Raw genomic sequence first — 27,016 nt, forward strand, 5'->3', positions numbered from 1 at the left:
CAAAGATGATAAAAGCTGATAAGGTCCTTGTGTATATGAAGGCTTTACTTTTATAGAAGAGATGGGTAATAAAAAGGTAAATGAAAACTTAGATAATTTTGGATTGGGATAGCTGTGGTGCACAAAATGAGAGAATCAATATGTTGGGAACAATCTGAGGATGGAGAAAGGGGACGAACTGAGTGGTCTGGAAGGTTCCTGTCTGAGAGGAAGCCCTTCTTGTGGCACATTGGCCTGAGAACCAAGGGATGTGGGAACTGCTGGGGAAGGACATTCAATGCAGAAGGGATTGATTACATGTGAAAAGCCCATAAAAGCATGGCCTTCACACTCAGGGCCAGAGGGAAGTCCCTTGAGACTGTGCACCTATGAGCAGAGTGGAGGGGTTTAAAGTCAGCAGTGTAGATGAGGACCAGATCACGTGGACCTCTACAAGCTATAGTCAAAGAGGCAGCTAGGTCCTGCAGGCTGTGGGAGCAGGTTATAGGGGAAATGGCACTTTCTGACTTCTGCTTCAGGAAAGTGATCTGACTGCTGGTTCAGAGCAGAGAAACTGCAGCTGGGGTCACAGAAACTAGTGAGGTCTCATGGAACTGGGGTGAGTATGATGGTGATTTTGTGTGAGGTGGTGGCAAGTGAGACAGAGAGAACAAATCTGGGGTGCACGTTAGGGAGCCAACGTAATGATCTTGCCTGTGGCCTGATGGAGAGTACCGAGAAACTAACAAGAATCCGACGACGTTCTAACACGCTGAGCTCTCAGCCTCCTTCCCTGTAAATGGATTGTTGGAGGATGTTAAGGATTGATAGGGATAGAGTACACTGCTGGGCACAAAAGTAGATAGTCGATGAGCAGCCATGTAGGCCTTAGTTTTGACCTAGGTTGATCCTGGAATGGTCTAGAAGTCCCAGGAATTTCATTGCAGAATCTCAGTCACTATAAATCCCAACTATTATAAAAATGTATGTGAAGATCAATGCTCAATATGCTCAGAAAAAAACTCTTATGCTTCCTCCAGTTTAGAATAAGTGAAAATAAATATCGAGTGATCTAACTGTAGAAAGCAGCCAAAAGACAGTTCTAGACACTATGTAACTGCTGACAAGTCCTTATCCTGTGCCTATTTTCCATGACTTGTGAGTCAACACTCTTTTTCTAAATGTGATGAGTATCTGGAGAAACATACCTTCTGTGGTCAGAAACCACATTCGGGGAACAATTGTATAGATTTGGTACTGTACATCTGAAATACTTCTCTTGGAGGCATTGAAGGGTGATTATACAAGGACTACACATCTAACTCTAGCTTCTTAAGGATCCAAAGAGCATCCATCCAAATCTGTGAGCATGCAGGGATATCTCCCAGCATCTCAGAGTGGGAGAGCTAAGCAAGGATTTTATGAAAACATGCACTTGCCCAAATCTTTAGTCACTGAAAGCATGCTAGTCTACCAATTCTGAATTTGGTATAGTTCAATTTTCCAAACTATAGAAAAAAAATAAAGCACACAGACACTAATAGGAAGAAGCCAGGGGGTTATGGCAGGAGATATGCTTATTGTAACTCTGCTACAAAACAGCAGACAGAGAGTAAAGAAGCAAACAGGGCTTGCAATTAGAGATAGACTATTTTAAGTCTTAGAATCAGCTTACAGAGTGATGGTTTTCAACCAAGGATGCCATGGCGCCTCTCAGGGCTTTTTAGAAATGTACAAATAATTTTGGTTGTTGCAATAACCATAGAAGTTTAAAATCTAATAATCTGAGGGTTGGTTCTATTCAAAGGCAGAATTATCTGCCTTACAATGTCAACAGGGCCCCTGCTGGGATATTTGTTCAAGGTCAAGCACAGAGGGCTTAGTAGGAATATAAGTGTTTGTTTAGGCCATAACAATGCGAAAATAACTGTATATTTGAGATGGGCAAAGAAAGCAAAGGGAAATTATAAGAGTGAGGATTTATTCATCTTATAAAGTAGGTATAAATAAACAGTATCTAAATTTTGACATTGAGGTATAGTAAAGCTATAAGTTACAAGAACACAAATAAATACACCTAAAAACTAGGAAAAGGAGTTGTTCTTAATTTTTTTTTGTAGCAGAGAATCAGCAGACACAGTTAAGGTTAACAAAGGAAAACACAGAAAATCTGGAAGGAAACCCCTCAGGAAAAAACAGAAGCAGAGTTAGAGTTTGTGTTCAGGAGTAGAGGGCACTGGCTCTTCATTGTATTCCTTGTCTTAAGTAGCTTTCACGAAAACATAACATACGAACACGTCGATCCACATGTGTATATACAGTAAGAAGCCAGCTTCAATTCCCGCCTACCCGCCGCACCCTCTCTCATGAGTTATGAATGCTTCTCTCCCAGTTTGAGGAGCTAGTTCTTCCCAGCAGGAATCTTCTAGAACCTGGGGGTTTCCACGTTGAACTTCCATCTAAATGCATGCCTAGTTCCTTCTAGGTGCTCTATCCTAATTCCTCTATCCTGACTGGGTCTGGCTCCAATTTTCCCTTCACTGGCTGAGGAACTTGCACAGTAGTTGGGCTTCTTGGTGCTCAGCTTCCAAAGAAGAAAAGGGCAGAAGCTCTGGGACACCCTTATCTGCTGGGAGGCTTGTTCTAGCTTCATGGGAGTCAGGTAAGAGCAGAGACTCACTCTAAAGGATGGAGCAGATTCCTGAACAGCTCAGCTTGGCAGTAGAGGTTACGGAGGAGAGGAGGAACAGGGGTTAGAAGGCACTGTGGCTTGAACCTTGACCTTCCAAACATTAGCACTGCCAAGTCTAGATGACATTATTTTCAGTAACAATCAGTGGAACCACATTTGTAACTTTCTGAGGAATCCTTTGGGATAGTGACATTTACTGAATGTATTGCCACAACCTTAGGTATCTCAACCTGCTATCTCTTGTGACCTCAGACTCATGAGTAGGATCTGAGACTTGTTTATCTTTTATATCCCTTGCATCAAACATATACAGAATAAATGATGGCTGAAAAAAGGAACAGACACATGGGTGAATGAATAAAGACATGTAATCTAAATAAGTTAAAAAATGCTTACAAATATTTCCTTTTAAAAAGCATCCAAATTGAACTTAAAGCATAATAAAAATTCTACTTTCTGATACACCCTGATTATGTAAAACTGGGATGTGTGTGTGTATGTGTGTTTGTTGTGATAATTGTTTGTTAAAGTTAAGTGATTGGTAATGGAAAAACAACTTAATTCTTTGAGATATTTAAGAGGAATAGAGAGGCCTGGGCTTCTCCAGTGCTGATAGTTCAAAGAGGAAGTACCAGAACACTGCACGTGTCAAGAGACATTCTACAAAGAAAGATTCCTTGGAATTGTCCAGGCAGCAAGCTCTCCCATGGTTTTAACCTTTCTTGGGTGACTTGGAGTTGCGGTAACTCCTGGATGGTCAGCTTACTTACCCATTCATTCAAAGCTAGATCCTGAGCTCTCATTGTATGACGTACATTTAGAAGAAAGGCCCCTTGTTTACTTTCTTTGGGCCTCTTTCTTACACAGAGAGGACATTCAAGAAAAATTTGTTAGTCGGCTGACAGGCTGAAATAAAATGATTTTTTTTTTCCACGCTGGTTTCATATCTTGTGGGTCACAGAATTTATTGCATCTGTGAAACTTCCCTGAGTTTATGAGTTGTTAAGCCTGGGAGGTTACCGCCATTCCTCTGTATTCTCCTTGATTTATAGGGTCTGTTTTTGTCTTCTCATTGCTAGCAAAATCAGCTGCTGATAGCTCCCTGTGTCAGTCTCTGAGCAGGGTCAGCTGCCTCCATACCTCTAGTGAGCAGCCTGGCTTTATCCTGTGTTCTGCTAAGGCCTGAAGTATTGACCTTCCAGCCACAATGATGACTCTGGCACATCAATCTCATGTTTTTAAAATGTAATCATTGGTGTGTGTGTGTGTGTGTGTGAGAGAGAGAGAGAGAGAGAGAGAGAGAGAGAGAGAGAGAGAGAGAAAGAGAGAGAAAGAGAGAGAGAGTAGATGAAGGATGAGGGAATGAGGAGAGAAAGAGAGGGGGAAGGGGAGGGAAATAGGTAGATATAATTCAGAAAATGCAAAGGGATTGAAGGCTTAACATGCACCTGTCTGGGGGTGGGTGATACGTGTCAAATGCAGGTTGATCCGAACAGAAGGATAAATACACCATCAGCTAACCAGAAATCATTACCCACATCTAGCAACTAAAATGGACACAGGTAGTGCAGGTTCTACTGTACCTTTGTGGGCATAGGCTTCTTGAAACTGATTTCCGCTTGCATCCAAACACCCCTCGGGGACTCGAGCACAGACCAGATCTTCTCTTGAACCACATGGTTTTCTTCAAAGATATAAACGGCTAGGGTGTCACTCATTTTCAAAAACCCAAAGATGGCGTAATGAAAGCGCACACAGTACTGCATGTTTCCAGGGAGAGAGGGACCATAAAGTCTTCCGATGTAGCCAGGCTGGGATGTAAACTTAGTGTTGGCCAGCAGGTAGTGCCCTGTGAGGAAAACAAACCACTTAGTGCTGTGGTTCTCAACCTGGGGGAATCCCAACCCGTTCGGGAGTCACATACCAGACATCCAGCATATCAGACATTTACATGATGATTCATAAGAGTAGCCAAATTACAGTTATGAAGTAGCAGTGAAATAATTTTATGGTTGGGGGGGGTCCCTACAACATAAGGAGCTGTATTAGAGGGTCACAGTATCAGGGAGACTGAGAACCACTGACTTAGTGCAACACCAATGTAGAATGAGCTCATACAGCCAGGTGGAAACCAGTTAAGGCAATGGGGTGTTCCCTCAAGACTACTTCCATAGGTTTTAAACCTTAATAGAGGCTTTCTAACGTCTGTGGTTTAAGTGACAAAAAAAAAATCTATACAATGTCCTTAGACCTGGATAGCAAATTAAACCTCTTAGAAATTCAAGTGGCTGTCATAAAGCAGTGTAGATCTTATAGTGTACAGACTCAGATTCATGTCATTAAGTAGGAACTATACTCTTTTTTTTTTTTTTTAATCACACAAAAAAGAATGAATGAGCTTGGAACTACTGGATGTCTCCTGCTGGGTCATAGTCAGTGTCAATCAAAGAGTTCACTTCCCCTGCTCTATCTGCAGTGGCCAGTCAGGAGGAGGGAAGGCAGGCTGGCCTGGCACCACGGGAGAGTTCTGGGCAGAACACACTGTTCTTTTGGTATACCTACATATTAAACCCGTCCCTGAAAAATCATGTTTCTGACCGGTTGGGCGCTGATGCTCCCAGATGCTGCGGCTGGGTTCAATTTCCTTGTTTCTTAGTTCTAAAAAACAGATTGGAATTTCTAGCAGCAACGGTCCCCTTACTACCAATCACACCCACACGGTCAAGCTAAAGCGGATCCACGTATGCGAAGTCAGGCAGCACACGACAGTTTCTCTCTTTTCTCATCTGTTCTCGGGGAGTTCTCTTCATGGCCTGTCAGTGTTTGCTTTAAGAATTAAAAACAAAACAAAACAACCCAAACTCATCCGTGTAAGGAGAGTCAGGGGGCTTGATCTCTCCCACACACGGGCAGGGCATGTGCGGACAGTGATAGGACTACGCCCGCAAGCCAGACTCCCAGGAAAGCCTCACCAGGCCCTGGATTCCAGCCTTCCAGCCTCATGACATGACGAAAAGCAGCTGTTGTGTAAGCCCCAGTCTGCGGTACTTTGTGAATGCAATGGACAAATATGGGTGGCCACAAGACAGCCAGACTTTTTTTTTTTTTTTTTTTTTTTTGTAACCTGAATATCATCTTTCTGTTTCTTGCTTACAGCCTTTCAGTGGCTTCTTACTGCCTTTCTAATAACCCCCAGTGCTTCCTCTGCTCTTTCAAATCCACCGTCTGCTATCCTCTCCATCTTCCACACCGTTCCTCTCTCTACGGGCAGACTGCCAGTTGGACTGGCCACCCGTCTCTACACTGAGAGACCTCATAGATGCTTGTCCTCTGTAGCTTCCATTGTAGAGACTACTCTTAAATCCCTAGCTAAAATGTCCTTCCACTATTCTCTCTCAGAGCACCGAAGGCCATCAGAACAGATCACCCCAAATATGCTGCTCTGGCACCTTGATGATTTTGAGCTGAAGGCACTGGAGGACAGTAGAGGCAGGAAGGGCTCTGTGCCCACTCACTTTCTATCTAAAGCAGGCCATCAAAGTTCCTATGAGCCTGGGCCACATCCTGTCCAGGATGCCGGTGTTGTAGAGCCTGAGACTACGCTGAAATGGATCTGTACAAACAAACCTCCTATGAAGCCCTTGCTTTTCATTAGTTTGCTCCATAGGTTTCCCAGTCACCACCTCACAGTTGACTCTCTCTCCCTTTCCTTGGTCTTGCTTCTTTCCACAACTTTACCATTCTTTGTTAAAAATGATACATAAGCTTTCAGGCCTATGTATATTTCTAGTTTTCATTTTCTATTTTCCTGTGAAGGCTCCCATGTGCATATAAAAATATGTTGTTGGAATGCTACAGTTTTCTCTTGGTAGTCTGCTTCTTGTCTGTTTAATTTTCAGCCCCAGCTACAGAAAGTACAAGAGAAGAGGACAGGTGCCCCCACCCTACCCCTCGCCCCACTCCACCCCCTGCTATGCTTACGATTATGTTCATTTGTCTATATGTTTATCTATCATTTCCTTTGCTCATTGAAATGCAAATGGAATCCAAGTGGATTTTTTTTCTGAAATGAAGAGCAAAACAGTTTCCAAAGATTTCTCTACTTAATGAACTGCAAATGCTTTGGGTAGCACAGTATCTTGAATTACAACTTTTAAAAATGGCCAAGCATCGCCAATCGTTACTTCTTTGTTCTTCCTCTTTTCTTATCTTTCTCTGAAATGAGGCTTGCAATTGGTATGGGAGAGCAAACCCAGGATGTGGGGCCTGCCAGGCCCCACTGACCAACCTGTTCCTGTCGTGTGGTCTCCGGCCCGATACATGTTTGCTTTTACTCTTACTCTGGTCCAACCCGGACCCTCTTTGTCTTGATAAAAGTTGCAGAGGCCTATCTCAAAATCGCAGCTGGTTTCCACAGCACTGAAAGGAAGCCCTGGACAAATGAGAACCAAAGTTACAGTCAGCCCGGATTCTCAGAGGACTCCATCAAACACTGGACAGATATGGCTACATTTGTGCCAGGGAGACTGAGGGAGAGATACACAGCAAAACAGGCTGACAGCTTTATCATCAAAACAGTGTTTTGACATGACAGGAAAATTGTTCTTTTCTTCTCTAAAAGGAGGGCAGCAGGCAGCTCTGATCACATTATCTACAAAAATAAACAAATACTAGGGATTTCCTTTGAGAACGCAAAGGCTGTGAACATTTACTCACAACTTTCAAATCGACCCCTACAACATTTAAAAGACAGAAAAAGGAGAGGATTTTTTTTAAAAAAGAGGCTCTTAAGTTCTAAGATGTGTTTTAGAACTAGTATTTTCCAGAGATAATTCCCCATTGTTGACTAGTCCCAGCATCAGAGCAGTTATGATTGCCATTCGCTGTAGGAACTGCTGCTCTTGAGGAAAAACAGCCCTTCCCAGAAACCACAGAGTTCAGAAGTCACCCTGGGCTTTTCAGGGGGCGTTGCTGTTTGGGCTTTGCTGAGTCCTGTTATCCTTCACAATGGCCCACAAGTGTCCCTTTGGCCCAGACTGCCCAGACGGGATGGAGTATGGAAGAGTCCTCCTGCTCCCTTGGGAATAATGGTTGATCCTATTAACGCAGGACTTAGAAGCCTCATAGCTTACGTTGCCCTCTGGAGTTAGAGGGGATGTAACCACAGCAGATTGGGATGCTCAGTATGAGCCTAGTCTGATTGGTGAGAGACACAGCTGGGACATTTTAGGGCTAGAGCGATAAAGCGTGTTGTTTTGTATATCTGGAAAGTCCTTTCTGCAGAAACTTTCATTCTGGGGACAGCCAGCTGGCAACTCAGGGGCCGTTAGGTCAAGGCTATGTTCTCAGTTAATTTTCAAACCAAGAAAGTACTCACGTGGGCAGAAGAACACAGTCAGGGGAAATGGCCAAAAGAATCATTCAACCAAATGGTACAAGGAACCCAAGATTTAGTTTTGACCCAGAAAAACATATAGCTTTAGAAAACCAGTCGGGGAACAGTTGTATGCTTTGTGAACTAACTTATAACATTGTATCAACATTAAATGTCCCAAACTTACTAATTATTCCATAGTTACACGGCAGATACATATTGCAACAAAGGAGAACAGTGTTCTTCAAGGTCTGGTAAGACAAATGCTGGCCCTGCCTAATGCTATCACTGTTGTAGATCTGAGAAAAGAGTCTAGGGAGTTCCTCACCGAAATCCCATATTCTAGCAAATTTTATCTGAGTTTGAAAAGAAGTTCCATAATCTCTCTCTCTCCCTCTCTCCTTTTGGTAGTGACTAACCGTGCGTTATAGAAAGAGAATAAGAAGAAACCGTTCCCATGTAACTGGAACATGGTCGCATGTCAGTCACAAGCCCAAGCTTGCTAGTGGAGAAGGAAATAAGGACTGCAGTGCTCTAAGCCTGGTGAGTCACCCACATGCTGCTCCGCCCATTTCTGCCAGAACGAGGGTATATTGTTATGTCCAAGGAGACAAAGCCTGAGAAAAATTAATATGATGTCACACACACCAGGACTCTTCAGCATTTCCCCACTGACAATGGAGAGCAGAAGAAACTCCACTATTTCAATTCTTAGCCAACCTCCTCCTACCTAATAATGAAAAACATGAAAAAGTCAAAATGTACAGCCAGCTGCGTAGCTTAGAAGATGGCGAGGTACTCTTAAATACCTGGCATACACTGATGATCAGGTCAGCAAAATCACTCACGAACCTTAGAGAAACACCCCTAAGTGGCTGCAAGAGAATCTTAACCCCCTTTTTAGGTCTCTAGAGGGGGCAGTAGTACTGGAATTCAAAAATTTATAGCAGCTTTATTCAGAGTAGCTGAAATGGAGACTCGACCATTGGTGGTCTTCAGTTGGTGAAAAGGCATGTGAGCTGTGGTGTATTTATTTTGATAATGAAATATTACTCAGTGCTTAAAAAGAAATGATCTATGGAGCCACAAAATAACCGGGAGGAAACAGAAATCTGCAATACTGCATAAATTCTGCTCAGTGAAGGGAGCCAGTATGAGAACACTGCCTACTGCATGACTCCACAACCATAAGGCATGATGGGAAAGGCAAAATCAGGGAGACAAGAAAAAGGCCAGTGGTTGCAAGGGCAGGGGTGGGGGGAGGGTGAACCTGTATTCCACTGTAATGGTGGGCATGTGTCAGTACAAATGTGTTCACTCCTATAGAACATGCAATACCATCAGTGACCTTTAATGGAAACTCTGGAGTCTGAGTGATAGTAATATGTATGGGGGGAAAGATTATATGTGTTACTGCTGTGACTTCTGACCATTTGGCTGAACCTCAAACTGCCCTAATAAAACACAACTTTAAGCACAGGTCTCTCTTATCCATGGTTTTCTGGTTGTTATTTTCTTCACTTGATAAATACTTGGTCTTAGAAATGATTTGATGATTCTATCTAATATCTAAGTGATATTATTCTATTTATTCTATCTATCTAAATGATTCTATGGTCTGATAGAAAGTTTTAAGAGTGGAGATCATAGACTAAATCTACTTTATGTAGAATATTCAGACAGTTATCTGGAAGCTAAAGATGGGGACCTTCAAATAGCTACCCAGCATCTGAGGTGGGGGCAAAGTCCTTGTTCACAGAATGTTTGAGACGTTTGGTTCAAGGGAAGATAAAAAATTGAGTATCTGGGGCATGTTAATGGCATGATGGAGGCTTAGGGAGGAACTGAGGCACGCAGATGCAAGCCACTGAGCATCAGTTGGTAGGAAAAAGAAACAAAAGCAAACCCTTTGAAACAATTTATCAGAAAGTATCATCATGTAATTATTTGCTTTCTGATATTTGAGCTTCTGAGGAATGGAGGTGTTTTAGACTTCATTAGCTGGAATGCTCTTGGGCCTGGGAAGAGCAGTTGGCATGTTTGTACCCCCTTTTCTCTGCTCCTTGGAGCTCCTGGAGATGATCCAAGCGCCAGTGCTGTAACTAAAAGGCTCTCCAGCCCTGCAGTGTACTACAAGAGATGAGCCCAGGTCACAGTAGACAATGAAGGATGCAAACCTTGGACAGTAGATTTATTTCCCACGAGGAATCTTAAATGCGGCAGAGACAGAGACAGTTCAAAGCTGGCTATGGGAAGAGTGAGTGTGGCCAGGATCATGACGACCCAGTGGCTTGGCCTCTGAATAAGTAGCAGATATACTTTAGGGTACTCGAGACAAGGACGATGTCAGCAACTTCATCTCCAGTTTAGGCAGTAATTGGAGTGGAGTTTTCAAACTAGGTTAAGAACTCTGGGCAGCATCCAGCTATTGGTGAATGGTTGTTGTTGGCTTCCGTAGTCTTCTGAGGAGTGTCTTTGAGTAACCATGAGTGTTCTTGCAGTCCCTGGCTTAGGTGTGGAATGGAGAGAAGCTTGGGCCTCTATATGTCACAGCAGTTTGGAGTTGGGCGTTAAGTTAGGCCTTCTAGAAGTAGACAGGGAGGAAATGGTGTAGACTCCCAGGAGTATCTTAACTTTTTGACACTGTGATACAACGTTGCCATCCCAGCACCTCCTTGGTGGCTCACATCCACCTGAAGCTAAGAGTTCTGGCACCCTTTCCTGCCCACAGCAGGCACCGCATACATGCACATACATACCCGTAGGTAAAATGCTCGCCTACATAAAAATAAATAAATCTTTTTAAAAATTACCATGACAAGATCACACAGCTTGTAAGAGTGAGGAAAGAGATGAAAATCTGAGTTCCTAGTTCTTGGGTCATAGTACTACCATGGTGCGATTAAGTGATTTTTAAAAGTAAGGTTGGCCCAATGAGGAATTCTAAAGGCCAATATAGAGTCTACTGTATGAAAAACATACATGGGTTCCTGTTGGGAAAGGAGCCTTCTGTGGGTGAATTACACACGGAGTAGAACTGAGAAATGCACACTGTAGGACCAGGAGTATGGCGAGAAAACTGAAAATCATGGAAAATGAGAAACACACAATGTACGACATGAAATATGGCAAGAAACACTTAAAATTGTGAAAATTGAGAAATACACACTCTAGGACCTGGATTATGGTGAGAACATTGAAAGTAGCCTCATTTTACTGGAATCTTTTTTTCCCCCCTGTTCAAAGGTCAGACGGATGTTATGGGGAAGGGCTACAACCCACTCTGTATCTCTTTTGAAGTATCGGCAAGGTTGCCTTTGTTACTTCCTGGCTACTTCTACCTCCCGCCCTATACAGAATTAGGTGGGTAGATTAGGAGGTGGAGTATTTGCCTCCCTTGCGTGGGACTCTGGATTGAGATGGCATCATCTAACTCTCCTTAAAGAGTTAGAATTAGAGACACCATGACCACAGCAACTCCTGTAAAGGAAAATATTTCACTGGGGCTGGCTTACAGTTCAGAGGTTTGGTCCATTATTGCCATGGCAGGAAGCACAGTGGTACACAGACAGATGGTACTGGAGAAGTAGCTTAGAGTTCTCCATCCTTAGGCAGCAGGAAGAGAGCGTGGTACTGGTTCTGGCTTGAGCATTTCAACCTCAAAGCCCATCCCCAGGGACACACTTCCTCCAACAAGCCTACACCTTCTAATAGTGTCACTTCCTATGAGCGTATGGGGGTCATTATCTTTCAAACACACACACACACACACACACACACACACACACACACACGTCCTTAGTTTCAGCAAATTAGCCTTCTCTTTAATTTGGGAATGAGAATTTAGCTCAAGTGGGAAATATTATCTTAGTCTGTTTGATAGGATATAGCTGAAAGCATTATTACAGACCTGCTCTATCTTCAGAGAAAGTCAGGCCACAAAGGTCAGCTTCAATAATGATTTCCCATGCTCCAGATACAGAAAGAATGCTTGTTAGTAAGATGGGATGGCCACAGTGTTGCCCTGAGCACTGTGAAGAAACGAATTTACTGAACAGTAAGGTCAATCGAATTTAACTGTGCCATTAACTACTGTCGTCCTTATTGTAAAAACACGTGTGTTTATCCATTTTCCCAGAAAGTTGAGAATTCCCTCTCTTTTTAAATGACAAAGTTATAGAATTTTAATTTTGGCCCTGACAAAGTTATATGAGGGTTCACTTTGAAGAAGAAGTTAATTAAATTAACAGCACATACTGTTTAGCCAAAACCATTCCAGTGATATCTACTGAATACTAATATATATAAGAATAAAGACATTATGGATCTTGGAGACTTGAAAATTAGAGTTTTTATAATTCTATCCAGAAGGTTGTAAGAGTTTTTTTTTCCCCCTTCAGGCTATTGAGCTATTCATGTATGGAACTTTAAATAATACCTTTATTTAAAGAAATACATGAATTTAGGTAAATTAATATTTAAGTTTTGCTGTGTGAATAGAAATAAAAGACTAAGCGTCTCATGCAAGCTTGTGTATAGTATCAATGAGATTAAATCCACTATATGAGGGATGAAAGAGGGGAACAGTTCAGAAAACAAACAAACAAACAAACAAACAAAAAGATTATTCCGTTGATGATCTTTTAAAGACAAGGTAAGAGAAAAGATGAGGAAATTAAAGACAGTTAAAAACAAGTGCCAACTCTGGGCATCTGGCGAGGCAGGCACCTTCCAAGCGAGGAAGAGTAAGCAGGTCTCACCTGTCTGATTTTGGCAGTGAACAGGAGAGAAAGAAATATCATCCAGGGCAACGTAGCCTCCTTTGGGACCATTGAAAGCAACTTCAAAAATAACCTGGGAAGAAAAGTGACAGGTTAGCATATATTTACATACTTTCTTGCTCTTACATGATTAAAAATGGCACATTGATCAAGCCAACTAAGGCCAAGTGACAAGGACTCATGCAAGTCTTTTCCAACATGTAAGTGTTTGGTCAGTACCCCACTCAACCTACAGCCTCTTTCAAGGAAAATGAAATCGCTATGTTTGCCTCTTGAAACGTTGTCTCCTGAGGTCTAACTCTCAATTCGATGATAGTAGAAGGCAAGTCCTCTGGGGAAGCCCTCATTCATGAGCTTAGTGATGAGAGTCCCAAGGAGCCTTCTTCTATGTGGAGACACAATGGAGGATGCCATGTGTTCACTGGGAAAAGGACCCTTGTCACGATATATCTGCTAGCATGTTGATCACAGTTTCCAGACTGTAAGACATGAATTTCTGATGTTTGTAAGTCATTGAGCTTGTGGTATTTTGCTGTAGCAACCCAGCCATAATGGACCAAGACACTTGAAATTTGTATTTACTGGGCGCCCTATCCCCTATTCCCTGAGTACCAGTCTAAGCCATTCCTGACAGATTCCAGAATTGATTGGCACCATAACCTTCACCTACAGGAAAAAGTCAGTGAAGAAAACAAATTAGGTTCTTCCATTATCTACAGAAAGCTAGTCTCTAACCTGTCTGTGCCCCTTGTCCCATATGGCATTCTGGATGAGAGCTAGGGCAAAGAGGCACAGTAGTCAGAGATGAGCACTGTGATCTGGCCTTTCCAGCCATGTTCCAGTGGATTCACAAAGACCATGGGACAGCAAAAGTTATACTTTCTTGTCTCCCACCCACTAACTTTGAACTTTCTGAGACAACAAGGCACCAGGTGTGATAAGCACAGGCTCAAGTTGTTAGGAAAACAATCCAGGTGTGCCGTCTATGCTGTGTGAGTTGACAGCTAGGGCACATTGTGGGTCATGGCTTCAAACTTAAATGCATGCCAGGTCCAGGAAGGCATAAATACATGAAGTTGCATGAAGTCTGGGATGCAGACTCTTGAGAGTGGAAAGGGCAAACCTATCTAAAGGAGGCTGCTGCTACCCAGTGACCAAATCCCTTGGATCTCAGTTTGCTGCCCCATTGGAGAGTAAGGTTTTGCAAATATAATTAAGATGAGGTCATGTTGTTGAAGGGTGTGTCTCTATTCCAATTGACTGATGTTCTTATAGTCTTTATAAAAGGGAAGGTTTTTATGTGTACATTCCTCCCATCTCCAACACAAACCAAAGACATTGGAACTGTTAGAAGAAGGGGAAAGACTTTGTTCATATTGAGCAGAGAGATTAAGGAGCTCTTTCTGACACGGGTCTGCAGTCACAGCACATATGCCAGGGTTCTCTGTTCAGAAAAGTCTATGTTTATTTTCCTCTTGAAATGCACCACATTCCTTGTGATTTCTCCAGTGCCAATTCCTTTTCTTGGCAATTAGGAAGAGCAAACAACCCAAATGACAGACTTAGACAAGCGGAGCAAAATCCCACACATGTGGATCCAAAGAGGAATGGTACGGTTAGTAGTACTCAGCAATATGACTTTTGAGTGCCGATTTAAAAAATATTTAGCAGTGCTCTATTCATGCAAATGTTGCCTAAAGAGTTTATATTGTAATTAAGGAGTTGGTAAAGAAAACACTATCCATGTGTGTGTATGTATGCATACACACATGTGTGTGCGTGTGTGTGCCTGTGTGTGCATGCACATGTGTATACACATGCCTGCCTGCCTGTGCATTACCATGTGACTCATTTGACTTTAATAGAAGGAATATGTTCTGGGGCAGCATTTCTTTTCCTTCTTGTAACCAAAGTCATAGAAAAATTTCCACTGGGCTGTATGAGCAAATCAAAGCCTGGTCAGACTTTGTGACAGGAAATAGCACACATTCTACAAAGGCACTGTGCTCTCTCTGGGGGCTGTTTGGGGTTCAGGAGATGAGAGGGAGATGAAGGAGGTGGAGGAGTGTCAGGCACACTAGCAGCAGACAGAGCACATTGGAAATGGAGACCAAGCCAGCCTTCTCCAGTTCTGCAGCAGGCTAGCAGATGGCGCCATTGAAAAGCAGCCAGAGGAATAAGCGAGTTCTGTTCTCTAAAGGGAGCTGGAGAAGATACTGCAGAGAGTACAAAGTGAAATGGAGCGGGTATTAATGCCATGGCAACTAGGACTCTCCTTATAGCTAGGTGCAAATGCTCATACCAGTCTTACACACGTAGCAACTATGATGCTGCACCCCCAGCTTGTGGCCTGGTGGGGGTCTCTGATAGACTGAAGCTTTTCCTACAGCTGCATATTAGATTCTAGTCTAGGAAGTCCCCTAAGCTCTCTGGCATCTCTCAGCTGTGTGACCTAGAAAAAAGATGTCAGACTTCTTGGATGTTTCTCTTTCCTCCTTTGTCCTCTGAATATGGGCATAATTTTATATATGTACTTTAGATAAGCATGTTCTGAAAGACACACACAGCTAGAGCTATAGATTTGGATATGTGCTTAATGAAAGGTCTATCACAGTAAACACTCTAAAGTCAATCGTCATTGCCATTGTTGTTTAACTTAGTTTCTTTTTTTTCTTTGAATTTTCTAATTCTTTTGCTTTGGATATTTATCACATATATAATTGTAAAAAGTTGTAATGTAAGAACCCCAAGATTTGTTTCAAATTAAGGCTGTAATGATAAGTTTACTTCTGATTTTATAACATTGTTTTTGTTGCAAAGAAGAAAGTAAGTTATGGGTGGTTGGTTGGTTGGTTTGTTTTTGTTTATAAGATCCTTTAAAGTTGATCTAGTGTGTGTTTTCCTGTAACTAAGCAAAGAAGCTGGGCATGGCAATCCAACCCTCCAGTTAGCAGCTATGGGAGGGACTCTTCTCTTGCTGACTAGATTCTTTGAGCCAAAGGACTATCAGTTGAATAACCAGCCAGACTACCCTTGTGCCAGCACCGGCTGGCTTGAACGCCTGGAAGAAGAGAATACACTGTGATCATAGAAGATTGTCCTGCCTTTTGAAGGTGCAGCTTCATCCAGGGCTGTTGGACAGTTTGTACCAGACGTTTTGCTTTCCAGTATCTCAGTGAATACTAGATGTCCTTATAACCTACCTTGGTGAGAACTTGGTTGTGGGAAGAGTTTCAGAGACCTGGCAAGTCTTTGAGACCAATGGTCTGGGATGCTGGGTCTCAGCTACAACACTGGCTGTATAATGGCTGAGGACAGTAACTTCCTAGGCCCAGAGGCAAGGACAACATTTGCAGGGCTCAGGGTAAGGATACTAGAGGCAGGCACAAGAACTGTGCCTTTGTAGGATGCTTCCTGCTGTTGTTGCTGATGCGCTACCTGCCTTCTGCTGCTTACCAGTGCTGCACAAACCAGAGGGAAACTAAAACTCCTAAAAACTAGTGCCCAAAGAGTTCCTCTTTGCCTATCCAGATTTCTATTTTGGAAAAGCCAAAGGACCCCAGATGACTGGGGATCCTGGGGTAGAGGTTTAGGAAAGAATCATATCCATGCTCTGAGCTCCCCCTTTCAAATTAACCATGGCTATAGCACAAGATCAGAGGAGACATGCACCAGAAAATTCAGCTGGTAGAACTGGCTTCCACACTTGCCCTCAGAACAATACTTTTGATAGAAATGAAGATAATAAGAGAGGAAGGAAGGGGATACAGAAGAAGGGAAAGAAATGAGGAGACTGAGAAGGGGAAAGGGGGAAGAAAAAGATGAAAGGGCTGGAGAGATGCATCACTAGCTGAGAGTGCTTGCTACACAATCAGGAGGACTGCAGTTTGAATCCCTGCGCCCACATAGCAAGCCAGGTGCTCTGGTGCTCTTAGCTCCAGCTCCAAGAGATCAACCATCCTAGTCCGGCCTCCATCAATGTCAGTGAATCGCTGTAGCTCCCTCCCTCTAAAAGATTCTAATAGCAGTGAGTACATCAGGAGTAGAAGAGAAAAGGGAATGGTGGTCTGTGGATACAAAATTATAATTATACTAAAATAGTACAGTTTGGCTCTTAATACACAGTAGGCCAACTATAATTAATATTGATATAATCTACATTTCATAATACCTTGAAGGGAGGATTTTAAATGCTGCCACACTGCCGACAAATAATAAATTTGTTTGAGGTGAGACATGTGCTAGCTATTATGATTTGATTGTTACACACTGTCATTCATGAATCAAAACATCACATTTTATTATACAAATTGGCATAATGTTTTTATGTTTTGTTTTGATTTTTTGAGACAGTGTTTCTTTATGAAGCCCAGGCCGTTCCGGGACTTTCTCTGTGAACAGGGCTGGCCTCTGTCTCACTGAGATCTTCCTGCCTCTGTAGTGGAGTAACCACCGTGTGTGTGTGTGTGTGTGTGTGTGTGTGTGTGTGTGTGTGTGTGTGTAGCATCTCTTTGTGAGATCAGATCGAGGCTCACCTACCTCCATGGGGTAAGGAGCACTAAATTCCACCTCCGCAAGGTTCCAGGCTGCATTGCCTGGGCTGTCCACTTTCCAAATCTCCTCGTACAGGCCAGCCATGTCCCGTGTGTAAACAGAGAAGACATTGTCATTCCCCTGCTGAAGCTGGTAATAGAACGAGAGACAGCCAGACATGGAGGCTGTGGTCACTGGGGAGATGAGCTGGGCTACTTCCTGGAAGTGCTTGACATACACAGAGTCCACATACATGTAGTGGCCTGGAAATCACACAGACAGAAGAGAGGGTCAGACAGGCTGGTAAGTTGCAGATGGACCGGTGACATTCTGGGTCTCACTTCAACCCAATCCATTGGAAGGGGTGAGAAGGAATTCTAGTTAGGAGTGTGTAAGTGTCATAGCTGGGAGATGAACACAGGGGTTTATTGCATCCTGCAAATGCCAGATGAGAAGCAGTTTAAATGCCCCTTTACCTTTGACTGAAGTAAATTATCCCCACAGGAAAGATGTGCCATGTTCCAAGTGTTTGCATTTTCACAGATGAATCTATCACTATATCAGATGCGATCCCTTCCCAAGCCTTCTTTGAGATATAATACATCAAGTCTTACTGTTCTTGTATTTAAAGGGCATAGAAAGACATACCTGGACACATTTTCACAACATACATCAAATGCACACTATGTGTTTGAGGGATCCTAAGAATGATGGAAGGCAGGGGTAAGGTCTGCGAGTCTGAACTTGTGATGCCATTGTTGATAGACTCTGGTGATCACATCACCTGGCAGGCCCAGAGCTACTAACCCCCACAACAGGCTGAAACAGAAACAATATGGAGACTGGGAAAGAGCTTTGGTTTGCCATTGAAGGGAACTGACTTTGAGTCCCATTTCCTTGATGAGCTACTAAGACTTGAGCAGGTTTATGAATTTGTCAGGTCTCTAGAACAAGAATACTGTCATCTTTTGCCACTTGGATGTGATAGATCTAGGAGCCCCTGAAGATATTAAATTGTATGAATGCTTAAGTCCTTCATACAAAGTGGAATAGTATTTGTACGTAATCTATACACATCTTATATGCTTTTAAAAGCTATTTATTATCTATTTAAGAGCCTGCTATGTAGCCCAAGATGGGTTCTAATCTCCAATCCTCTTGCCTCTGACTTCAGAAGACTACAGTTACAGGCCTGCACCGCTACACTTCATCTTCTTGCTTATTTATTTATTTATTTATTTGCAGTGTTATGGATCAAACTCCTAGCTTTGTACATGCTAAACAGGTATTCTGCCACAGGGCTACATCCTCAGCCCTTCTTATATACTTTTAACAACTTGTAAATAACTTAAAATACTAATGCAACATAACTACTTATAGCGAGAAAGAAGTCAGCAACTATGTAACACACGCACAGTTGTTTTTCTGATATTTTTGGCCCACTGGTAGCTGAGCCCACAGGTACAGGCAACTGTGCTTTCCTCGTAGGGTTAAAATGAATATGAAAGGATATTATGTATGAAAAGTGCTTATTGTGTGCCTGACATTTTATAATTGCTCAACATGATTATAAGAAAACAGCAATGCCATTTATGAATTTAGAACTGTACTTGTCCTGTGGTCTGTGGTTTATAAGGGGGCAGCTACTATCACTATTAACAACTTTGTATACATTTATTTAGGTTATGATGGAGAAGAGCTATTTGGTGTGGCTTGGACAGATCTCTTTATAAGCTCAGAACAGATATACTGTAATTTTTATTTTCGTTTTCAGGATCTAGTGCCTGCTTCATAAGAATTTCTTGTATTTTGGCGAGAAAGCAGTAAGAATAGTAGGGACAATACAACATTTGCTTTGTTTCTGCCTCCTGTGTGGAGGTTATCCAAACCATCACAGCAGTCCTAGGAGAGTGGTCACCCAAGTGCCCCTCCCTCTAATACAACCATAGGGTCCAGCCAGCCCAGAGCATTATTCCAATAACAGAGAACGCATGTGACCCTAAACAACTCCATTCTAACACAAGTCCATTTACTAAGAATTCACAGGAGCATTAAAAACATCAAAAGTCCTTGTTGCCTCTCGTTTTATATCAAGAGAGTGAAACAGCACTCCTTCACAAGGTGGTCCTGCGGGGAAGGGAGAGCTATAACGTTTTGTTTCCTTATACCTTACTTTGCAGACACAGAGGTGGGTCAGAGTTCTGCAAGAGAACTTGCTACAGGCACTGAACCTGGCTTGTCAGTCTCAGCTGAGCCACCTGTAGATTCGTGACTGTGTTCCTACCAAGAACACACTGCTCCACACTCCCGCTAGCCAGTGAGCCGGCAACCAGGGACACCACAGCTGGGCTATTCTGCCGGAGACCTGGCCTCTCCCCTTTCTCATGATCTGCATCTTATACCGAAGGTGCTTTTCACTGAGGGCACATTGTGATTTGGCCACACATTATGAGTGGCCACACGGCACTCTTGCTTTTCTGTATTGTATGCAAGTTTCAGATATATGACTACATGGGTATAAAGATGAAGTCATCTGGGATGGACTTGTTATTTTTGTTTCTTTATTCATTTTGCTTTGACAACAACTAAAGTTAAAGCAGTGTCATGGAACCTTTTAGATTGCCATGGCTCCCACTCTACTAATGAGCTTTGCTGACAGTTTCTGCCTTAGTTCTTCACAAGCATCCGTCACCCTACCCCACCCCACCCCACTCCCAGTTCCATCTTAATGTCTGTTTCTAGTGGAACTCAAACCGACACAGCCCTGAGGATGGGGAATCATTCTGCCCAACACGAGACAATCTCTTTTCAATGAGTCTAGAAAGCTCTTGACAGATCCACTTGAAACAACCTGTTCCATCCCTGGAGTGTGTTATTACTCTGCAGAGCCAGAGAAATCTCGTACCCACAGCTCCGTGATGAATGCATCTTCTTTGTACTTGACAGACATCAGAGGGTCAAGGACAGTTAGTTACTCATCTGCTGTCTGGATACTGTTTTTATCCCTGCATTAGTACTTGAAATGCCTCCTCAGCAACTCATGCTCACAATGCTGAGCCCAGCAAACCACAGTCGCATTTCTGGCCCGAGGAGCATCCAGAAAACAAAATGTGACTGGCCCAAAGCAAGTCAGGGAGGTTGCTGTGAATGCTACCAAGATTGCTGACACTGAGTCTCCCATGGAACCACCAGCCTAGACCACAAACATTTGCCCTTCTTTTTCTCTCTAGTATTCTTTTGTTGACACAGTTGGGTACCATTTACTGACAAACTGAGTAACATGAGGTTTCTTACCAGAAAAAAAGATGGCTCATCACAAGTTTGTCATCTGATTTAACAGGGCTAGGATGACTCAAACCACCGTTCAGGTGTCTGCTACAGGAGGCCAGGCTGGGAAGTGACAACATCCTGGCTGAGCATATTTCTAGTGAAATCTTCTCTGAGGAAGAGCAGCTGGGGACTAGTTGGGGGTGAATGAATGGAAAAGGTAGCTTGGTGTTCTTAGGAAATCAAGTCTATCATCTGGCATTATGGGAGTTTTCTTACCCAGCTTAGGCCAAGTCTCTTAGATGGCTCCGGGTTGCTGAGCTTCTACTAACTTAGGGAAAGATAATTTTTAATGATTTTAGATCACTAGGATTTGGGCACAAGGAAACACAATTAGATAAGAAGATACCTAGATATAGATGTATTCTAGGTAAACAGGATTTAATAATCAACCAAATCATGGCCAGAATTAAGACTTTAGGTCAAGCATGGTAGTGCATCCCAACTCCGTGGAGGCCTAGGCAGGAAGATCACAAGTTTGAGGCCAGCCTAGGCTATATATCATACAATGAGAGATGCTTTCTCAAAACCAACCAACCAACCAACCAACCAACCAACCAACCAACTAACCAATCAACCAGAAAAACCAATTTAACTAAAAATGAAAGAGCATAAATAGAGACAATAGGTTTCCCACAAGATTAAGAGTCAGCTGCTATGCCCCACTCAGATAGGAAGTCGATCTACTTGTACTAAGCATTGGGTAATGCTTAATTATACACTTAAAAACATGAATTTTCTGCAGGTAAAACAGCTGTCAAGTTCAGTAGAAAGATAGTTATCCTGGCAATACCAGCTGAAGGTCAGGCCCCCTGAGTGATGCCTGAGTGTAGTCTGTGCACTTGCATCTAAAGAAAGCCTTCCTTCTTCCTTACAGCAGCCCTTTGTATTAGTGAAACCTTTCAGGTAACTTTAGTGATTCCTCACCAGCATCCATTTCCCCATGGGTCAGGAAAAGAACTCAGAGGACAGTTCCTGAACAGCCTGGCTACCTAGAATTTCACTAAAGACGGCCCACAGCTTGACCATAGTGCCTAAGGCAGTCTTGGACTCTGCTAGGATTCTTCTCTCTTTGGCCACAGTTTTGGCTCTAGTTGTTTTGTCTGCTTCAGTCTTGCTAGCTGCCCAGACTAGCTGTCTCCTGGTACCACTTGGGCTGAAGAAACATGTTCCAGATGGCAATAACCCACTCAATTGCTGCCATGTTGAGCAGACAGCGCTCAAACATGGCAAGTCATCTACCTACTTTCCCAGGTTGCGTAGCTATATTCAGAAACACTCAGTTCAGGGGTTGGAGTAGATATTTACTTTAATACTAATAGATCCAGGTTTCAGTCTTTTTTACAGCAAAGAAGAGAGAAATGTATATGAACATCGGGTGGGACGTTATAACTTGGATGTGAAATGTTCCTTCAGAACCCATGTGTTAAAGCCTTGGTCCCCAGTGCAAAGTTCAGAAGTGGAACTTGAGGAAATAGTTGGGTTATGAGGGCTCTGATCTAATCAGTGGATTAATTGATTAATGGATTTGTAATTTGATAGCATTATTGGGAGGTTGTAGAAACTAGGAGGCGGGTCCAAGTTGGATTAAATAGGTTCCTGATGTATACCTGTCTTTGGTCCCTTCTACTCTTCACACTTCTGACCATAAAGAGTGTTTTGCTTTATTTTAGGCCCAAAGCAATAGGGTCAGTGGACCATGAAGACTGAAAAGCTCTGAAATTGTGAGCTAAAATAAATGTTTCCTACTTGTAGGCTATTTTCTCCCAGGTCTTTTCTCACATTAGCAAACTTCTACTCTGTCTGTCAGACAGACTTCTACTCACAACTAAAATATCTCAAGGTCAAGAACATGGGTAATAAGAACCTGTCTGTATTTTCTTTCCCTTCCCTTCCTTTCCCTCCCCTCCCCTTTCCTCCCCTTCCCCCTTCCCTTCCTTCCCTCTTCCCCTTCCCTTCCTTCCCCCTTCCCCTTCCCTCCCCTCCCCACTTTTTCCTTCCTCCCTCCCTCCCTCCCTCCCTCCCTCCCTCCCTCCCTCCCTTCTTTCCTTCCCTGAGCTACACAGCAAGACCTTGTTTGAAGAAAAAGAAGGAAGGGGTTAATTTTCGTCAAACAAGATCTTGCTATGTAGCTCAGGCAAGCCTTGACTTCTTGATTTTTCTGTTTCTGCCTTCCAAGAGTGGGAGTACAGGATTGTGTCATCATATATAGCTAAGAATCTCCATAGAGATGGACTGTTAATACAGCAGTTGGCAATACCTGTCACTTAAAGTGACATTCTAAACTTTATCCCATATATTCCCTTTAATATGGAAATATGAGAAGGCTAGAGACGGGATTTTTTTTTAAAGGAACTGTCATTGCTATATTTGCTTGTGGCATGTCTTCTTTCTCTTTCTTATCTTGATCCAAGGGGAGCAGCTAAGTAAGGGAATGGAAAAGGGAAGTTGACTCTTAATCTCATCATCATATAGGCAGACAGTTCTCAGTTCTGCAATTGCCTTGGATCTTTGCATGGAGGAGATGAGAGATGTTTGTTTGTTGTCGTCGTTGTCATTGTTGTCTTCTTCTCCGTCTCCTTCTCTTTCTTCTCTTTCCTTCTTCTTCTTCTCCTCCTTCTCCTCCTTCTTCATTGTTGTCTCCTCCTCCACCTCCTCCTCCTCCTCCTCTTCCTCCTCCTCCTCCTCCTCCTCCTCCTTCTTCCCCTCCTCCTCCTCCTTGAGACAGGGTTTCTCTGTGTAGCCCTGGCTGTCCTGGAACTCATTCTGTAGACCAGGCTGGCCTTGACCTCAGAAATCTCCCTGCCTCTGCCTCCCAAGTGCTGGGATTAATGGTGCGCTCCACCACTGCCCAGCATTCTTGTTCTCTTCTTCTTCTTCTTCTTCTTCTTCTTCTTCTTCTTCTTCTTCTTCTTCTTCTTCTTCTTCTTCTTCTTCTTCTTCTTCTTCTTCTTCTTCTTCTTCTCTTCTTCTTCTTCTTCTTCTTCTTCTTCTTCTTCTTCTTCTTCTTCTTCTCCTTCTCCTCCTCCTCCTCCTCCTCCTCCTCCTCCTCCTCCTCCTCCTCCTTCTTCCTTTTCTTTTTCAAGGACTCTTCCTCAATATCCTTCTCCTTATTCATTGAAGCAGAGTCTCTCAGTTGATCCCAGAGCTGACACAGCTGACCTGGGTAGCAAGCTTGTTCTGGCTAATCCCCTGAATCTCGAAATGGACCACCCTGCTTATGTGGGTTCTAGGGATCTGAACTCTAGCCCTCGTGCTTGCATGACAAGCACTTTACCCAATGAGCCATCTCGTCAGCCTGGATTAGATTAGAGTTCTAGAGAGAACATGATCAGTGAAAAGCAAGTGTGTAGAGTACAGAGAGAGGTGCTTGCCTTCCTTGCACACAGGGAGAGGAAAGAATCTGATAGACAGAGCCGAGAGGACAAAGTTTGTTGCCAATGACTTTCCAGAGTTTGATGGAGCAGAGACATTGAGTTTTCTCTTGGCCTAAGCGGGCTACTGCACTTCAGAAAAATCCTCTTAAGACTATTTGCATGGTAAGAGCGGTAGAGAAGTTCTAGATGAGTCCATTACCCCTAAAAGCTGGTAGAGGTTCAGAGAAGATCAGCCAGAAAGAGCATCATTTCTTTCTTGGAACTGTAGAGTGCAAATCTCATCAGCCATGGGAGAAGTAGACTTTACCATTTCCAGTTTAAGGACATCAACCTAAGATTAACCAACACCAGTCAGGTAAAGCTTCGTGTCCATTGTCCTTCTTTTATGCTCTGAACCCCACTATGCCTCCAGAACATCAAAGAAGCCAGAGCGGTACAAGGAGTGGGGAAAAGCCAAAGAAGAGAAAAGTAAAGAGACAGGAAGAGATGAAGCATATCTCCCTGCTGTCGCTGCTCTGTGGAAGAGCCTGAGAGAAGATCTGCATCCCATGAGAAATGTGGGAGTTGTGCCCTGGCTGCACTTAATCCTTGGAAATGAGGCTGTTGATCTGTGAAGATGACTAGGAATACATGGTGTGTGTGTGTGTGTGTGTGTGTGTGTGTGTGTGTGTGTTTATTCAGCAGACTATGTGTGCAGGCAATGCTGAGGAAATTAACAAAGCCACACTCCCACTGGGCGCCAGTGCCACGACCTGAGCAGGTTGATGCAGAGAGAATGAGTAGGTTCTGATGACACTCAAACTTCATCCCAACCCAAGTGAGAAAAATGGCCTGACTGTGGAGAGCTGATTCATCCATCTCATGGGCTTTAGGAGAATAAAATCATTCTAATCTGACTTTAGATTTTGAATCTTTGTCCAGCTCCCTGCAGAGTGGGATTCTGAGCAGCTTGCTTTTTGTTTTTTGTTTTGTTTTGTTTTGTTTTTTTAATACCTCAAGCCTCAGGAAAATAATGAATTCTCCTCATTATTTTTCCATCAATTACCTCCCTTCTTGCCAAGGTGCCAACGGTACTGATCTGTGCTGTCAGCAACCTACCTCCTGAAATGATTTTGTTTTGCTTCGTAAAATATCAACAAAGAAGAAAAGTTAAAAAATCATGTCCCCTTCCATATCTCAAGGAAATCTCATAATTCCTCGTGCAGTATCTGTTCTATCATTTAACAAGATGTTGGGGACAGCACCATTGGAAAAAACCAGAGCTCTGCCTGGGAAAAACTGTTAGAAACATACAAGTTAATGAAAGAAGTCTGATAACAACACCGAATTTTGCAGATGACATATTCACCATTCCCTTTCTACACACAAAGACCCAGGAATGTGTTCGGCACCCTTGATCTCAGCTGTGTGAGTCTCTGCTTCTTAGCAAAAGCAAAGGCCTAAGTTGCTTCCAGTATATGAACAAACATGAGATGAGTCCACAGAGAGCAAAATCTGCTGCTGCAGGCAGACATCTGGATCATTTAATCTTTCCTTTGCCACCCAAATTGATAGAGTGCAGAGAAAAATCAATATATCCAATACAAGGCAAATGAAATAAGAGAGGCAATTTCTATCTTCTTTAGAGTGTTGGTAGTTTTCTTTTTCTGCAAGAGTCACACTGGGCAAACCTTTGGTATCGTGTGGGCGGAACTCCTTAGATAAATATTTTAGAATCTTTAGAGCTCATCTTTTTATGCTTCAATTTAAGTAATAGGGTGACTTTATGGGTGTTCATGCACGGAGTGTGTGTGTGTGTGTGTGTGTGTGTGTGTGTGTGATGAGCATATGTGTGTTGAGTGGTTGTTGTGGTTTGGATGAAAAATGGCTCCCATAGACTCATATGTTTGAAAGCTTGGTCCCAATTGGTAGAACTATTTGGTAGGGATTAGAAGATAGGTCTTGTTGGAGGAGGTATGTCACTGGGGAGGACAAGGGGGACTTTCCATGCTAGGCTCAGTCCTTCCTTCCTCTGGATTGTGCGTCAGATGCAAGCTCTTAGCTACCCTCTAGCACCTTGTCTGCCTGCCTGCTGCCATGCTATCTGTCACAATGGTTTTGAACTCACTTCTGAAACTGTAAGAAAGCCCCCAATTAAATGCTTTCTTTAGTAAGTTTCCATGGCAGCAGGGGTTGTTTATTGTGCTGGGGAACAAGTTCAGCATCTTGTGTAGGCTAGGCAAGTTCTCTTACCACTGAGCTGAGTTCCTGCAGGTGAGGTCTTAAAGAAGCCTGTAAAATAGAGGCTGAAAAGGAGCTAGCTAACCTTTTGTCAGTGCATATAGTAATTTTCTTTATATTGTTTTAAAACATATTCACTATTTTTTTTAATTATTTGAAAAAATTTTAAATATCCCCTTCTTTTTGAATTTAAGAAAAAATCCAAATACTTATTAAGTGGACTTACATTCTTATACAAGGTAATCAAAGATGACCACTCTGCACAGGTGTCAACTGTCTATTTTGCCACACTCACTTAGTCCGAAGGCCACCTGCTTAATCTATCTGGCCCTTGTGGAAAACTGAGTCTGAGATTCTGGGTACAAGGAGGAGGGGGAGTATTAACAAAGAGAGTGGTGTTGTCAAGATGTAGACTCCAGAGCCCAAGTGACCTGTAGAATGGATACACTGGACATAAAGTTGGAGACATGTTTTTAAACATTTAGATAATGAGAAACTGCAGTCAGTAAAGGACAGAGAGTAAGAAACCACAAACAGTTGCCTTGTGTCCAGCTAAGGGTCCACGCAGTCATGAGTAAATAATCAAAACTGAATGGACTCTTCACTATCTGTGAGGATGTATCAGGAGTGAAAATGCAAAGGATCCAATGTCCTTACGTTCGCTTTCGAGGAAAGCCAGGATCTTCGCAATACTTAGGAAAGACCACAGACTGGGGGACTGCTCTGTCTTGGA

The 27,016-nt window shown here is 42.9% G+C and overlaps 1 protein-coding gene across 3 annotated transcripts in view; it reads right to left on the reverse strand.

The window, feature by feature from the left end:
- Mamdc2 (MAM domain containing 2) overlaps positions 1 to 27,016 on the reverse strand; it is a 145,889-nt gene that overhangs the window by 43,736 nt on the left and 75,137 nt on the right. For all 3 annotated transcript variants that reach the window (XR_003952820.1, NM_174857.3, XM_006527346.3), the window contains exons 6-9: positions 17,366 to 17,622; positions 12,806 to 12,899; positions 6,960 to 7,103; positions 4,255 to 4,520 (exon numbers count right to left, since the gene is read on the reverse strand). Coding sequence is in view for 2 of the 3 variants with exons in the window: in NM_174857.3 (NP_777282.1) it covers positions 4,255 to 4,520; positions 6,960 to 7,103; positions 12,806 to 12,899; positions 17,366 to 17,622 (761 nt within the window). In the remaining variant the exon portion in view is untranslated. The remainder of the gene's footprint in view (positions 1 to 4,254; positions 4,521 to 6,959; positions 7,104 to 12,805; positions 12,900 to 17,365; positions 17,623 to 27,016) is intronic.

The sequence above is a fragment of the Mus musculus genome, chromosome 19, assembly GCF_000001635.26.
Source record: "Mus musculus strain C57BL/6J chromosome 19, GRCm38.p6 C57BL/6J".
Taxonomy (NCBI): domain Eukaryota; kingdom Metazoa; phylum Chordata; class Mammalia; order Rodentia; family Muridae; genus Mus; species Mus musculus.